General features: G+C 35.5%; 3 protein-coding genes across 3 annotated transcripts in view; 1 reads left to right on the plus strand and 2 right to left on the minus strand.

The window, feature by feature from the left end:
* Positions 1 to 4,232, minus strand: part of LOC127743859 (choline/ethanolaminephosphotransferase 1) — a 6,143-nt gene extending 1,911 nt beyond the window's left edge. Inside the window, exons 1-15 of the mRNA XM_052256037.1 lie at positions 4,091 to 4,232; positions 3,443 to 3,636; positions 2,944 to 2,953; positions 2,791 to 2,841; positions 2,438 to 2,515; positions 2,103 to 2,178; positions 1,993 to 2,015; positions 1,809 to 1,909; positions 1,417 to 1,511; positions 1,245 to 1,313; positions 794 to 863; positions 625 to 688; positions 504 to 544; positions 304 to 388; positions 103 to 165 (exon numbers count right to left, since the gene is read on the minus strand). Of these exons, the coding sequence (XP_052111997.1) occupies positions 103 to 165; positions 304 to 388; positions 504 to 544; positions 625 to 688; positions 794 to 863; positions 1,245 to 1,313; positions 1,417 to 1,511; positions 1,809 to 1,909; positions 1,993 to 2,015; positions 2,103 to 2,178; positions 2,438 to 2,515; positions 2,791 to 2,841; positions 2,944 to 2,953; positions 3,443 to 3,579 (963 nt within the window). The 5' untranslated portion in view covers positions 3,580 to 3,636; positions 4,091 to 4,232. The remainder of the gene's footprint in view (positions 1 to 102; positions 166 to 303; positions 389 to 503; positions 545 to 624; positions 689 to 793; positions 864 to 1,244; positions 1,314 to 1,416; positions 1,512 to 1,808; positions 1,910 to 1,992; positions 2,016 to 2,102; positions 2,179 to 2,437; positions 2,516 to 2,790; positions 2,842 to 2,943; positions 2,954 to 3,442; positions 3,637 to 4,090) is intronic.
* Positions 4,233 to 6,932: 2,700 nt separating this feature from the next.
* Positions 6,933 to 11,632, minus strand: LOC127743962 (cytochrome c1-2, heme protein, mitochondrial). Its single transcript, XM_052256222.1, has 8 exons — positions 11,474 to 11,632; positions 10,450 to 10,517; positions 8,707 to 8,921; positions 8,282 to 8,561; positions 8,125 to 8,196; positions 7,583 to 7,699; positions 7,404 to 7,469; positions 6,933 to 7,320 (listed from the first exon to the last, which is right to left on the minus strand). The coding sequence occupies exons 2-8, from the start codon at positions 10,504 to 10,506 to the stop codon at positions 7,204 to 7,206; spliced, it is 924 nt and encodes a 307-aa protein (XP_052112182.1). The 5' UTR covers positions 10,507 to 10,517; positions 11,474 to 11,632; the 3' UTR covers positions 6,933 to 7,203.
* A 2,276-nt stretch (positions 11,633 to 13,908) lies between these two features.
* On the plus strand, positions 13,909 to 14,901 carry LOC107478294 (uncharacterized). The gene has a single exon (XM_016098431.1). The coding sequence runs from the start codon at positions 13,909 to 13,911 to the stop codon at positions 14,899 to 14,901; it is 993 nt and encodes a 330-aa protein (XP_015953917.1).
* Positions 14,902 to 15,012: the final 111 nt, after the last annotated feature.

A 15,012-nucleotide genomic window follows, 5' to 3' on the forward strand; every position in this document is an offset into this window, starting at 1 on the left:
TACCATGGCCAGATTTGGAGAAAATATTATTTTAAAAATAAATAAATAAACAGAAACAAAAAAGAAAAATTCAGATGACATCCCAATGAAAGAGTTTGGTACCATGCACATTCCAGTCTTCAAGCCCTTAGGTTCATCGCACAGATGGGCCAAAATCATCCTTCCCTGCAAAATTAAGCCTTCTTCAGTTAACATTGGAACATAGAATAGATTGCCCACACAAAAGCTAAGAAAAAAAGGTATTAATATGTTAACGCAATATCAAAAACCATATAAACGTGGATAGTTTCTCAAAAGTCTTACCACTAGAAACCCGAAAGCAAGTCCTGTTCCTATAATTACTAAACACGGGTGGTTGCCCATGATGTCAGATGGCGATAAATGATCCCTGCATAAAAGATCGCTCATGTGCTTATATGTACAAAGGCATAGAAGAAATGTTTCTCATAAACAAAACCGATGACCAAAAAGCCAAAAAAGCAATTGAACAACTTAAGTTATACCACAAGAGAACTGCTCCAACAAGGACGGTAAAGGGATAAAGCTGCGCAAGAAAAATGTGTCAACGAACGAACCAAAATTTGAAAAGGAAGGGAGAATCATCTATAAGGAAAATGGTATCACCATAGCCAAGGCACGTAACACGCTTCCATTTTTTGCCCTCACAAGTTTACAGACATTAGACACACTGCATTGAACCAACATACAATGTTAACATTTGAAGACACTTATTTGAGAATGCAACTATGTAGATTATACAATCAAGAAAATTTTGGACTTGAAGAAAACATACTTGCCAAAAACTGTTGGTCCAACACCAAAAACCATCAGCAACGTTAAAGCAGCTTTGTATGTTGGTATCCCTGAAATACAGTAAAAATCAAACTAATTATTAAGAAAGAACCTATTCAATAAAAATTCAAGATTCTACCATCTTTCAATAATCAACACTGCCCCAAATTTATCTGATGCAATCGTTCATAATCCTATACAATCTTGTGTAACCACCCATCCATGTAATCATCCTAATATTTGCAATGTAAAGTTCATGCCCAAGTGGGATTTTACCACCCAGAATTCAGTCCCATACAACATATCACCCTAAATCTAAATGTAATGTTTACAATATGATCAAAACTTGGCGTGAGTACCAAAATTATGACAAATAGCATCAGAAACAAGACACAGTGCAAACTTTTGTTCCAGGAAATATAATAAATATTACATGACAAGGACAATCTCACCCGAAACAACAGGCATCCAGCTTAAGAAAGGTACAGACTTCCCAAATTCATGAATCCACCACTCAGCACCTGAAGAATAATAATAATAGGTAATCACAAGACCACATCATAAATGTAACAAAACTGTGTTGGTGGTTGGTACAATAGAACAGAACCCAGAGAAGGGGCATACCCACAAGAGCAGTAAAGAAGTGACAGGTGTATATCAGCATGAGACCCTCCGTAGGACCATTTATAACTGGTAGTATAAGTGAATGGGTGAAATAGCTACATCAAAATTTAAAAGAAAATTAAAAAGTTTATATAATGTTATGGTCAATAAATAATAGATGTTCAATTCACACTGGCGTATGGAGTGCAAGTTTAGATACAGTTCCACCACCCAGAAATTTTAAATGGTTTGTGTGGGGTGGTGGCATAAGTATTGAAAATAAAAAATAAAATATATAGATAGCCCTCCCTATTAAATATAAAAAGGGATATAATCATTCCTTAAAAATAAGAGGTAGGGAATAATAATAATAATAATAATAATAATAATAATAATAAAGAATAATAACTTACTGCTCCCAAGTTGCACCATAAAACGGAACAGCAGATAAAAACCAGAACCAAAAAGCGTCTCTCCCACACATGGACGTGCTCCCAAAAGCAATTGATTCAAACTGAAATACAGTTCTCATAGATTTTCATATTTGTTCGTTCCATTTTAGAGGTTAGATATAACAGCCAAAGTGAAGAAACTTACAGTACAAGCAAGTGCATCACATCCTGCAGAAGAGTTTTAAATATTTTTGTTAGTGTTAAACAGGAGTTAATTAGAGAAATGCTAAAATGAACATGACACAAGTAAATTACCATGATCAAACAGCTCCCCCAGTGGACTGGAAGAACTTGTCCGTCTAGCTTGCTTCCCATCAACAGCATCAAATGTCTAGCATACACATCAATTTTAAAGAAATAAAGAAAGTTAATTACCTATAGGAAAAATAAGATTCTAAGTATCAAATAATATTAGTACATTGATCAGGAATTGCACGAATTTTGTAACCAAAAAAATTAAAAATACAAAAAAAGGGGAAAAAAGAGTACGATGCACGAAATGAGATCTACTCAACAAGCTAAATAAACAGGATTCAAAAAGCCAAAAGAAGGGAGCAATTTATGCTTGCAATGAAAGAACTTAACTAGACCTGGTATAGAAACAACAGTAGGCCATGGGCAAAATGAACCCATCTTGGTGGAGCTGTGTCCAATTGAGGTGAGTACATCTGAATAGAAAATATACAGAAGCGAAAATTGAATTAGAATATGTCCTAAGATTCGGCTAGGTAATGAACAATTAAACAAAAGAAGTAAACAGCAACATGTGAAGTTAATCAGAAGTCGTCAAAACACTTAAATACCAGGGCATTACTAATTAAAGTTTCATTGTGCCATCTAATCTAGTAAAATGAGAATCAAAATAAAGTGTTCGGAAATAAGATAAGCAGTACTGTAACTTCAGCATTAAGTACAATGTTTAATTAATTGCAGGTCCACTCACATAGCCGATGAATGCAGAGAGCATTAAGAACATAAATCCCATAAGAGTAATCTGCAACCAAACAATTCATGGAATATCAGTGTCAAGGATATTATCGCATGCGATAGCAACAGTAAAGTATACACGTCAATAAGAGAGGAAGCAAAGGTATACCATGTTTGGACTGCAAAAGATGAACGAATACCACAATGCCAAGTGAGGGGAGTAAACAGAAGAACAAGGTACAAGTTAGAAATAGAATAACTCAGAATTCAATAGTGAAAATATAGAAGAAAAAAATTATATTAAACAAATGTATAAATTAGGAGATGAAAGTATTTCACCTTCAAGAAAGAGTGGCAAAGTTATAGACAGAGCACATAACATGTATATCTACTTATAATCAACATAAGTGTGCTATTGTTTATTAACAAGCTACAGCACTATGGCATACCAAATTCAGATTACAGTTTAAAACTATTGATGATTCCGATCATGCAATTTTGGTCATGAATTGTCACAGAACAAATAAACTGTGAATATCTCATTTCAACTCTCAATATTTAACAGTTTAGCTTCTAAGAGAAAACAGGGAAAAGCAATGAAACCAAGCATTCATATTTACAACAAGAACCAATGAAAGAACCTTAGTTCAAAAACCGAAATTACTCACGGCATCCATAGAGGGAAAACTGTAACAAAGCGAGTCCAAAAAGGCTGCAATACATATTTGGCTACATAAGAATGGTCTACACCACTATATTTGTATCTATGCAGAGCTGCTACACCATGAGCACCAATATAACCCATTTTCTAGGATTAAACTCCAGAATTCGGCTTCGATTACCGGCTAAGCCTCAGCACAACCTGCTTTATTGGGAAGGAACAAAAGAAAAAGGAACAAACATGATCAAGTTAAATATAGTAATTTTTGCTGGATACTCAATTATCAAAATGACGAATAACATTGAATTTCACACTCAACAAAACCTACTTGATGTGTTTTCAGACAAAGCCAGAATGTTTTGTAATGAATTATACTGTTTAAAAGAGGAATCTTTTGTAATGGATCTAAAGTTAACCAAAAAAGGCAGACTTTTATTTACCAAAAATACACTGAAAAAGTGATAATGGAGGAACAAACAGATTAAAAGAACGAATAAAAAAAATTCATAAATTGAACATTCAAACACACAGTTACCAGAATTCACACATTCAAATTTTCGTAGTCATTGGAATGTTCAATGGAGAAATACCGAATCATCGGAAATGAGAAATTAGCGAAAAAGAAGAGGATCGAGGAATGGTGCTGAAAACTCACCCTACAAAAACAGGATTCGTTGATCCCAAAGAGCGAGAAAGAGAAAGTGAGACAGGAATGAGAGGAATAGCGGAAGATTTGAAAAGCGTGAATTCGCTGCTATGTTTGGTAGTTCTCTCTCTCTCTCTCATATGGAGAAAGATTTTTTATTTTTCTTTTAATTTTATTTATTTATTGAAGGTAGATTTTTTATTTTAAGACACATTTACTTGTTTGGTGTTTTTTTGGGTCAAAACTCAGGTGAAATAGGCTTCACGTGAACATGAAGTTGATATATCATAGTTGTTAGATGAAAATTTAGTCAAATCAATCAAATTATTTAACGACTCTCAAGTATTAACTTCATGTGAAGTCGAATGTAATCGAGTTTCTAATCCCTTTTTAATGTATTACAATTTGCTTTTCTTTTTCTTTAACTTCATGAAAAATGTTTTAAGAGTTTAATTATTATGTATTTTATATTGTCATTTAAGTTAGATGTTTATATTAGTTGTAAATAGTTAAATCAAATATTTTTGTTAATATAATAATATATGATTGGATGTTTGTATAAAATATTATATTACATTTGATCCATGTTATATAGTTATTCTAACTCAAAAAAAATATACATCAACATTGTTAAGAAAACTATATCAACATAGTTTCTTTTATCTACACTTAACAATACCAAAAGAAAATGTGGCTTTAAATATTTGTGTATTAATAGACACGTAAAAATTATTTATTTATTAAATATGTATCGTAATTAATAAATTTGTGATTAATTAAAATAATAAATATCTCACAATAATGAGATTTCAAGTTCAAAACTTCAAATTCTTCAAATTATAACAAATAATAAATATATAAAACAAAGAACATTTTATAAACAAGATAGTAGAAATAGTAGATAAATATATTAATATTAAATTAAGGCCTGCTACACATACAAGTTTTTTTGGCTTACAAGTCTTACAAATCCAATAAAACACACGCATTACACTTAATTAATGCATTACACACTTCCACATTCAAGAGTAAATAAAACACACGTTATTCAACAACTTTCTGTTTTCAAAGCGCGCTACTCACTATGCATTATGAACGACTCTTCTTCTTCCTCCTCCGTGAAAACAATTTTCTTGCCAAATTTAAAGATAATGGAACTTCAGAAATACACTCAAACAATTACAGAAATACACCCAAACGGTTACAGAAATTCACCCAAACGATTATAGAAATACACCCAAAGGATTACAGAAATACACCCAAAGGATTTAAGAAATACACCCAAAATTTGTTGAAGTACACCTTATGCATATTTCAGAACTCTTTTTCTTTCTCCTCCTCATCTTCTGCTGCTTCTTTTTCTTCAAAAACGATTTCAGAGCTTGATGTAAAAAAAATGAAAATCGAGAACAAAGAAGAAAGAAAACAGAGAGAAAAACACGTAAATGAAGAAGAATGTGCAGCAAGAAGAAGAAGAAGGAGAAAGAGAAGGCAAGAAACGAAAGAAAAGAAGAAGAAGAGGAAGAGGAAGAGGAAGAAGAACGTGCAAGAAGAAGAAGAACGAGAAAGATAAAGCAAGAAACGAAAAAAAAGAAGAAGAAAAAGAAGAAGAAGAAGAAGAGGAAGAAGAACGTGCAGCAAGAAGAAGAAGAAGAAGAAGAAGAAGAAAGAGAAGGCAAGAAACCAAAGAAAAGAAGAAGAAAAAGAGGAAGAGGAAGAAGAAGAACGTAGACCTTGCATCGCATTTTTAGAGTTTAAACGTTAATTAACTTGTAAAGCATACAAGCCCTGATGAATTGTATGCAGGGCTTTTCTCTATTAAAAAAATACAACCTAACTTGCTCGAGTTTTGGAGAGTAATTTTTGTTTCAAGATAAAATAAATATAAAAGTTTTTTTTGGAAGAAGCAACTCAATATAGCGAACAAAACCTTTTTTATGACATTTTTCAAGCCAATAAATTGTTACATACACGAAGCGGAATTCAAACTCCACATTTGTTTAAACGGACTAGTGAGTTGACCACTAAACCAACCCAAGTTGATTACCGAACAAAACTTTTAGTTAAACATTTACAACCCAACTTGAAAATAAAATAATATGCAATCATTTTTTCCACTCTTAACTTGTCAACAATGTACAAATTTCAATTTCTAAGTAGATGTCGTTGTGTGACTTCGATTGTTTAAAATTCAACCAAATAAGTCGTTTCCAAACGTATTAGTCCGCCTTAACCTTAATGGCGTCTTTACATGTATTTATTTTATTTCTTCAAATAGAAAAATGAAACTTAATGGACAAAATTTAAAAAAAAAAAGTATAGGTAGACAATTAAAAATATTAAACAATGTGAACAATATTTTGATTTGATTGGTGATTGTTCATGTTGTTCAAAAAAATTATTGATTAGCATTACCCAATTTAAAAAGTCACTAATACCTCAAAAGTTAATTTGTTGGATAATTGTAGATATTAGCTAAAAAGCCAAAAACCTGTTACATTTCGTTCATGCTTCTCAACAATGATTTATGCTCCAATTTTCTTGCATCAAAGTTTGAAATTTAACATGCACCAGGGCCTATTACTATTTTTCTTTCATATTCCCTTTACTATCTCTAAGGTTTTGTAAACCAGTGCATTACATGCCACAAATGATTTCAATCCTCCCAAACATGGCCTTAGTTCACACCTTCAATGTAGCTAAGCACAATGGCCTTTTCAGCCTCAATGCCATGAGCTGAATGATGATAATGGCAAAATATCATTGTTTTCAGAGAAATTTCGCAACTCGAAATTGGGTAATGTCGGATGAGTTTGCGACTAAGCCGGCGCAAAACACAATCGGGGGGTCATTTGCCATAAAAGCATGAAACTGAATAAAGATATTATTACAAGATTCCAGGAGAATCTAACAATACACAGGTCAGACATGGGAAATATGTAAAGTACCGAATCTCCTATATGGAACAGCTTTATTTCCATCTCAAACCAAAAATTGAACACGTTTCCAGTTAGCTCCATTAACGAATTTGACAAAGATATAAGACAACTAATCATTCGACAAAATTACTGCCAATGATAATATTGTTTCCTTATAACTGAAAAAAGAAACCTGAAGGTGGTTTAATTGACGACATCAAGAACCAGCTTGCGAGACTTTAGAACAGACCACCTAAGGCGACGGTAGTAGCCAGCTTGAAGCAATGCCAATGTTAGAACAAATATCCACTTAAATCCCATCTGCACATAGTAGCAGTCTTGTTAGAAATTAAGATCTTTTCTGCTTTGATTTTGGTAACAGCAAAATATTATAAGAAACATACCAGTTTTCTCTCTTCCATCTCCGGTTCGGCAGCCCAAGATAAGAATGACACAACATCTTTCCCCATCTGCAGCAAAACACAACACCAGCAAGAAAATTACCTCCATTCTCCCGTAGTTCATATGTAATACACATTCCGTGATGAGATTGACTGAAAGGAATACTAAACAAACAGAATACCTGAGATTCAGTGGCGGGAGTACCATCCTCATATTCAACAGCACCATCGTTAAGCATTTTAGGCATGGCAATGGCACCACCAGGGAAATAAGGGTTATAGTGCAGACCCTCTCTAATCTATAACGTTATTCAAGAAAATAATAGTAAATGAGTTTACCTATGGTTAAATACATTTTACACTTCATAACTGACAACAACTTGAGTTGCAAAGTAAAAGAAACATTTCATTGTAAAAATGGCAAACATCAAGCTTAGTTGTAAATTGATACGCAAAGAAAATCATGGAAAATGCCAAAGAACCTACAACAAACCCCAGTCTATCCTGCACAGACACTATAGTCATTCGTGCACAAAAAAGGGACACGAAAATTGTTGCGCTGTTATTGCCTTTCCTTGCACAGATTCCAAGCCACAACAGATTTTATAAAAGTTTGTTTTAGCCCTAAACTACGCAATAGATAGTTGGCAAATCTATATAACTTCTTCATGATGCACAAGTTAAAGTGTATTAACTCTCAACAAGTCTTTAGAGAGAACTTTACCGAAACACCAGCAGGGGGATCACGATAACCAGTTAGAAGGGCAAACACATAATTCTGACCATTGTGACGGGCCTGTAAATACAACGTGCAAGAATAATTAAAGATCACATGACAATAGAAAATCTCTTCATTCCTAGCAGATAATAATAGACATTACCTTGGTAATAAGACTTAGATCTGGAGGATAGGCTCCTCCATTAGCAAACCTAGCAGCTGCTTCATTTGCATATGGCTGAGGAAAGCGATCACTGAGTTTACCGGGGCGAGTGAACATTTCACCCTCATCATTAGGACCGTCAACCACCTCAATCTCAGCTGCCATGGCCTTTACTTCATCTTCTGTATAAGCAACACCAACCAAATCACGGTATGATATCAAAGACATAGAATGGCAGGAAGCACAAACTTGTGTATAGACTTGATGACCACGACGAATCCTGTTCAACAAATTAGTTGAATGCAGTAAAGCCAGAGTTAGATTCATAGTTATATAGCATTCAGGTGAAATTTGACACAAATACATAATAGTGGCATAGAGAATTATCAAGATCCACATATACGGAAAGAATGGGCAAAACTCACGATGCATGATCATATGAACTGAGAATGCCAGCATGAGGCCATGGATAGTTTGGGCATGCAAGGCCATGCTCAGCTTCATCAGCTGATGCTGTTGTTGCAAAACCCAAAAACCCAGTGACACTAGCTCCAATCAACGCAAGAGCTCTAAATGAGCTGCTGCCAGTAGAGCCAGCATAATCTTTCTTTGTCATAATGGAAGACATAAGAGAACCATTCTGCAATAAGTATCAAGTAGCTATCAGCAAAAGATACAATCAGCTTATTCCATAGTAGTCAAATTTTCATAGAATCATAAAGAAAATATCGTGTGCAAGAGCACATACTAGTCTGCAAAAACAGCTTAACTCATGTCAAACACCCACCGAAAACTTAAAATGGAAAATAGCTTTCATATGTACTCAAACTTGTAAAAATTACAAATAATGAATCATACTATGAAATTGACATGAGAAGTGAGATTCTAAAGTGTTATAGAAATTGTAATGCTGTTCCAGAGTAATGGGTTAATGTCCAAACTAGTCTGCAATTTGCAATATGACACAACTGAGGCAGTTAATGCGACTTAGAAGTTGCAGCTACATCAAGTGATGCAGATGGAGATTTAAACATTTTGATACAGAAAGCTTAAGACATGAAGACAATAAAAAATTAACTAGAGAAATTATGTCATTTTAGGTCAAGTCACTTGATTGGATGGTAAGCAAGAACAACCACCACGATCAAAGGTTGATTCACTGGATGTGGTCAGCTATGTAAATCAAAAGATGTCATAGTGTGTTACTGTAGCCATAGCTCCTCCTCACACACAATAGACCACCTAGACAAGATTCTACTATATTCTTTACCGTAGCCATAGCTGCTCCTATAACTTCCTCTCTAGTGTACTTATTTCTGACTCTATCTTGTCTGGTTTACCCATACATCCAAAGCAACATTCACTTACTATCCTTGTTTCCTTCTTGTCTTTTCATCTCTCAACACTCAATCCTATATAACATCACATGTCCTATGAACTATAGTTGTGTGATACTTTTCTATCACAAATAACAATCAAAGCACTTCTCCATTTTACCCACCCAGCTTGTGATAAGATGTAAAAAAAGAAAACAAAAATATTTCCACTGAACTTCATTGAAGAAATCCCCATGATGAGGTGCCATGAGAAGTTTCATGTGTATATAGGTAGTATATAAACAGCAGTAGAACACATATTCAAACTGAAGGAATGTGTATGATGAAGCAAGACATGCACAAATTCTGTGTGTAAAAGGCTCAAGAGCAAGTTCCTTGCAAAGGGGGAAGTCCAAACCTATGAGAAGTAAATTATAAACTACAATTGTAGGCATAAGCTTTCGAATCCAAGAGCTTCAATTTATTAGATTAATGATATGGTATTGGTTTCTATTCAACATTATTTTCACATTAACTTAACAGTACTAGAATTAATAAGTTTGATGAGCTCAACAAAATTATTGCACAAATGAGAAATTTGTAATAAGTGATGTTATATGACTTCAAAAGAAAACATTGCTAAAAGGGGAAATCTAAGTAAAGATAAGCTCTAAACCCCCTCATCTCCACCAAAAAAAGGGGCGAAGAAAAGAAGAAGCAGCTATATTCCATTCCCCTATTAACAAAAAGAAGTTAATTTTTCCATCTTCTCAGCCTTCAACTTTTATTTGAAGCAACGACTAGAAAAGTAAATAGTAGAATAAAACTTTCAAGAGCAAGGAGAATGCTTACAGGAGAATGAGATTGGAGTTTCCTTCTCAATAACTGCTGAATTACACCTCCAGCCATCTCAGTTCACACTGAAAATCATTCATAAAAACTTTTAAGATACTACATCCAAACAAGTACGGGTGATAAAGTTCTATAAAATGAGCATTAGGAAAAGTCATAAAGGCAGCATCACTAGATATGCAACAATGTAATTAAGAACCATGACATTTAACCTCTAATATGAAAACATCACAAGAAACTAAGCAGAACATATAGTGTGGATTGTGGTGAGATGATTATAGCAAAGAATCACTTTAAACATTAAATAGGTATCTAATCACTGCTGTTTTGCAATTAGCATTCAAATCACATTGAGATAGCCATTAGGGCCTCTATTGATTTTTGGGAAGTATATAAATTCCATCAAATTTTTTTGTTTTTTTTTTTTTTTTTCTTAAAAAAAAATATCAAACCCTTCTCTTCCGGTTTAAAGGGAGGAATGGAGGATTACCAAATTCAAAACACTAACTTCCCAAATTTCCTCTTTCCAACTAACTTGAGAAGAGAACACATGGAATGATTATATAACATATGAATTTAATTCATTCATGTGTATAAAATGATGCAATTTCAGTCTACTACTACTACTACCACAGATACTTAAAAATTAAGGGCAAAGTGTGGCATTGCATAATCACAACAATGCAGCAGCCTTAGACAAAACAACAGCATATTGCAAATAAATAAAATTGCACGGGGATTTCAATGGGAACAGATACAATAATCTCCTAATAACAAACATAACATGTAAAGAACGAAGCTTTATTATACACCAAAATGGTAAAAAACAATATAAATAAAAAATGAACATGTTTCAATGGTTCTAGATGCAAATAGATAAATACATAAATAAATACAGAGAGCGTAAAATTGAGGAAACACAGAATTCAAAAGTGAGTCAGAGATCCGAGTCACAGTGATAGCTGAACATAGCTCACGGAAAAAAAAAAGATACAGAGAGAGAGGAACGAAAATAGAAACTCACGAAGTGAAACTCGATTGGGAACTGAGGATATTCTATAGATCCAACGAAGAAGAAGAAGAAGAATAAGAAAAATCTAAGGTACTAATGGCAGAGACGAGAGACGGAGACGAGAGAAGAGATTTGGGACACGAACGCTTCTATTGTGGCAGCCACGAGTGCTGCTAGCTCTGGGCTTTGGGCTTTTGGGCTTTGATTTTACGGGCTTTTGGGAGAGATCGATAATGGCGCAAATATGAAATTAGGGTTAGAGAATTGGGCCTACAGGGAAGACCCCATTCCTAATTGAGTAATGGGCCAAAAGCCCATATTATTTTTTGGTGACACAAGTGAACAAACAAAAAGAAATCTTTGCAACCCAAGACCAAAGACAAATATTGATAATCAATTTAAGTTAGTGCTAACTCGTGTGGGGAATTTAAATCTCGTTTTGTGTACATAGTAATTTATTATAACAAATTAGTCTTTGATATGTTGTTTAAGGTAGATAGATGTCTTAGTTCCTCAAATTCAATTTATCGCAATAATAATAAAAAATATCTTTGATAAAATTTTGTGAAGGAATCTGTCAAAGTTAAATTAATTATATTTGTAATAACAAAATTAAGGTTTCTTTTTTGTCCTTATATTTTTGTAAAATTTTTAATTAGATTTTTATTTTTTTCTTTTAATTGAGTCTTTGTACCAATTTATTTTTTCAATTATAAAATGTGTAAAATCAGTCTTTTAAAATTTTTTAACTGGACATTAATTTCGAAATTTTTTAATTTTTACATTATATATGTGTTTGAAGTTTAAAAATCTAATAGTTGATTTTTTAGGAATAATTCTTTGTATAAAATATAAAATTTTATTCACGTCCACTAAAGTGGATATTTGATATTCTTGTATTAAGAAAATAGAAGTTAAAATACAAAATTATTAGTATATCCTTTAATTATTTTGTTTCTTGTCAAAGAGATCCTCGTTTTACTAATACGGAGTCTATTTTAAAAAATTAAAAAATTATTTAAAAAATTATGTATAATAAATTTGTTTACTAATATAATAATTTGATTTGATATACATATAAATCTCACAAATTTTACGTTTTTTTATTTTTACTTCATATTTTACATGGTTCATGTTCATACCCTACCCCAATGATAAGGTCCAAGACCCAACAAAAGGCTCAATCCATCACCCTACACCGACCTTCAATCTACGAAGTCGGTGCTTACCACGACTTGTTCTAAAGAAGTCGGGAGCGAGGGATTAGCTAGCAGATAAACCCTCACTCAAGAGGATAACTGCCCCTAAAATCTCTCTAACCACTTCCAGGAGCAATATCTCAACTTCCCTAAGATAAAGGGACGGTTATTCCCCTTAAAAGGTGAAACTACTCCAACGGTGGTTATGGGTTCACCACTATAAATACACTGACATCCCTCAGGTATCTCTAAGCCCAATACTCTCTAGACCTGCTTACACCCTTGCTGACTTAGGCATCGGAGTGTCTTTGCAGGTACCACCCCCCATTCTATCACATACACAACTCGGAGGCGGCTCCCAGACGTAAACCAAGTCGGAGACCGCCTTCCTCTAGCACTTGGGCCTCACAAACAAGCCCAACCACCGTCCGGTTCTAGGTAAGCCCCGGAACATTGGCGCCGTTGCCGGGGACTTGAGAGATCAACCAGTAATGGCGGATAATTCACCAGAAGATGGACATACATCGTCTGATTCCGAGCAAAAAAAATCCAGATACCGGAAACAATGACGCAGACATGACCCTTCATCAAGGAACCAACGACCAGCATAAAGAAGGCACCTTTGGGCTCAAAAATCCAAAGGCAAATTCCTCGGAAGGACGAGAGTCCGGAAAGGAAGGGCCACCCCATGCAACCGAGCTAATGGGGCTGGTCCACGACCACCAAGGTCGTTTGGAGCAACTAGAACAGGAACTAGAACGACAACGAGAGGCAGAGCGAAACCTCAGGGAGGAAATAGAACGACGAAAAGAGTTGAAAGAAAAATTCACAAAGCTTGAATCCCCCCTTAAAGCCCGAGACTCCTGCGACAACCGAGAAGAGTCGCCCTTGGAAGGAGAGGACCCGTTCAGCGAGGACATAATGAGGGCGAAGGTTCCAAGAAACTTCAAAAGCCCTGAGATGAACCTCTATGACGGAACCACAGACCCAAAGCATCATTTAAGCAACTTCAAAAGTCGGATGTATCTGGCTGATGCTTCTGATGCAAGACGTTGCAAGGCTTTTCCGACCACCCTGTCAAAAGCGGCGATAAAGTGGTTCGATAGCCTCCCTCCAAGGTCAGTTACCAGCTTTGAGGACCTCTCAAAAAAATTCCTGATGTGATTTTCCATCCAGAAGGATAAAGTAAAACACGCACCGAGCCTCTTGGGAGTTAAACAAGAGGTCGGGGAACCTCTGCGTGATTACATGGAAAGGTTCAACAAAGCGTGTTTGGAAATTCAAGATCTGCCCACAGAGGTAGTTATCATGGGATTAGTAAATAGACTAAGGGAAGGACCCTTCTCACAGTCCATATCAAAAAGGCACCCGACCTCTTTGAGTGATGTACAGGAGAGAGCGGAAAAGTACATCAATATGGAGAAAAATGTCAGACTGAGAGAGTCGAGTTGGCGATCTGGGCACCCTCCCTCGATAAAAGAAAAGGAGAGGGAACCCAAGAAGAAAGAAGACCTCGGTCTCGACAGACCCAGGAAATATTACTCTTATACTCCTCTAAAGGTTTCTATAGTGGACGTATGCAGAGAAATTTGCAATACTGAAAGGCTGCCGCCTCCTAGGCCCATTAAAAATAAAAAAGGGGGGAGTCGCAGCGAGTACTGTGAGTACCATAAAATATATGGTCACTCAACAAACGACTGTTACGACCTCAAAAATGTAATAGAAAAGCTGACCAGAGAGGGCCGACTTGATAGATATCTCATGGAAAGGTCGGACAATCATGGGAAGAAAAAGCCAGATGACGCAGATAGAAGAGACCCACCACCGCAAACTCCGGAGAGACATATACATATGATCTCAAGTGGATTCGCGGGAGGGGGACTCACCAAGTCCTCTCGCAAGAGACACCTCAAGCGATTCCACCAGGTCGGGAACGAATCGCCCGACCTTTCTACCATCTCATTCACAAAGGAGGATGGGCAAGGAGTAATCCCTGAACACGACGATCCAGTGGTGATAACCATGATCCTGGCCAATGCCCATCTCCACAGAACTCTAGTAGATCAAGGAAGCTCGGCGAACATCCTTTTCAAACCCACGTTTGACAAGCTAGGGTTGGACGAGAGAGAGCTAAGAGCCTACCCCGACACCTTATACGGGCTAGGCGACACGCCAATAAAGCCACTGGAATTCTTACCCATTCATACTACCTTTGGAAAGGGGAAAAATCCAAAACTCTGAGTATAGACTTCATAGTCATTGACGTAGGGTCAGCATATAATGCCCTAATTGGAAGAGCTACCCTAAATCGACTCGGAGCGGTGGTATCCACCCCCATCTCTGCATGAAATT

Source organism: Arachis duranensis, unplaced genomic scaffold (genome assembly GCF_000817695.3).
Source record: "Arachis duranensis cultivar V14167 unplaced genomic scaffold, aradu.V14167.gnm2.J7QH unplaced_Scaffold_165934, whole genome shotgun sequence".
Classification (NCBI taxonomy): Eukaryota; Viridiplantae; Streptophyta; class Magnoliopsida; order Fabales; family Fabaceae; genus Arachis; species Arachis duranensis.

Bases quoted from the DNA above. Each gene is read 5' to 3' on its own strand.
- LOC127743962 (XM_052256222.1), bottom strand. From the start codon at position 10,506: ATGGCTGGAGGTGTAATTCAGCAGTTATTGAGAAGGAAACTCCAATCT. The intron at 8,197-8,281 runs GTAATGTCTATT...TTGTATTTACAG, and splicing joins ATCTAAGTCTTATTACCAAG to GCCCGTCACAATGGTCAGAA. The intron at 7,321-7,403 runs GTATGTTTCTTA...TACTATGTGCAG, and splicing joins AGATGGAAGAGAGAAAACTG to ATGGGATTTAAGTGGATATT.
- LOC107478294 (XM_016098431.1), top strand. From the start codon at position 13,909: ATGGAAAGGTTCAACAAAGCGTGTTTGGAAATTCAAGATCTGCCCACA.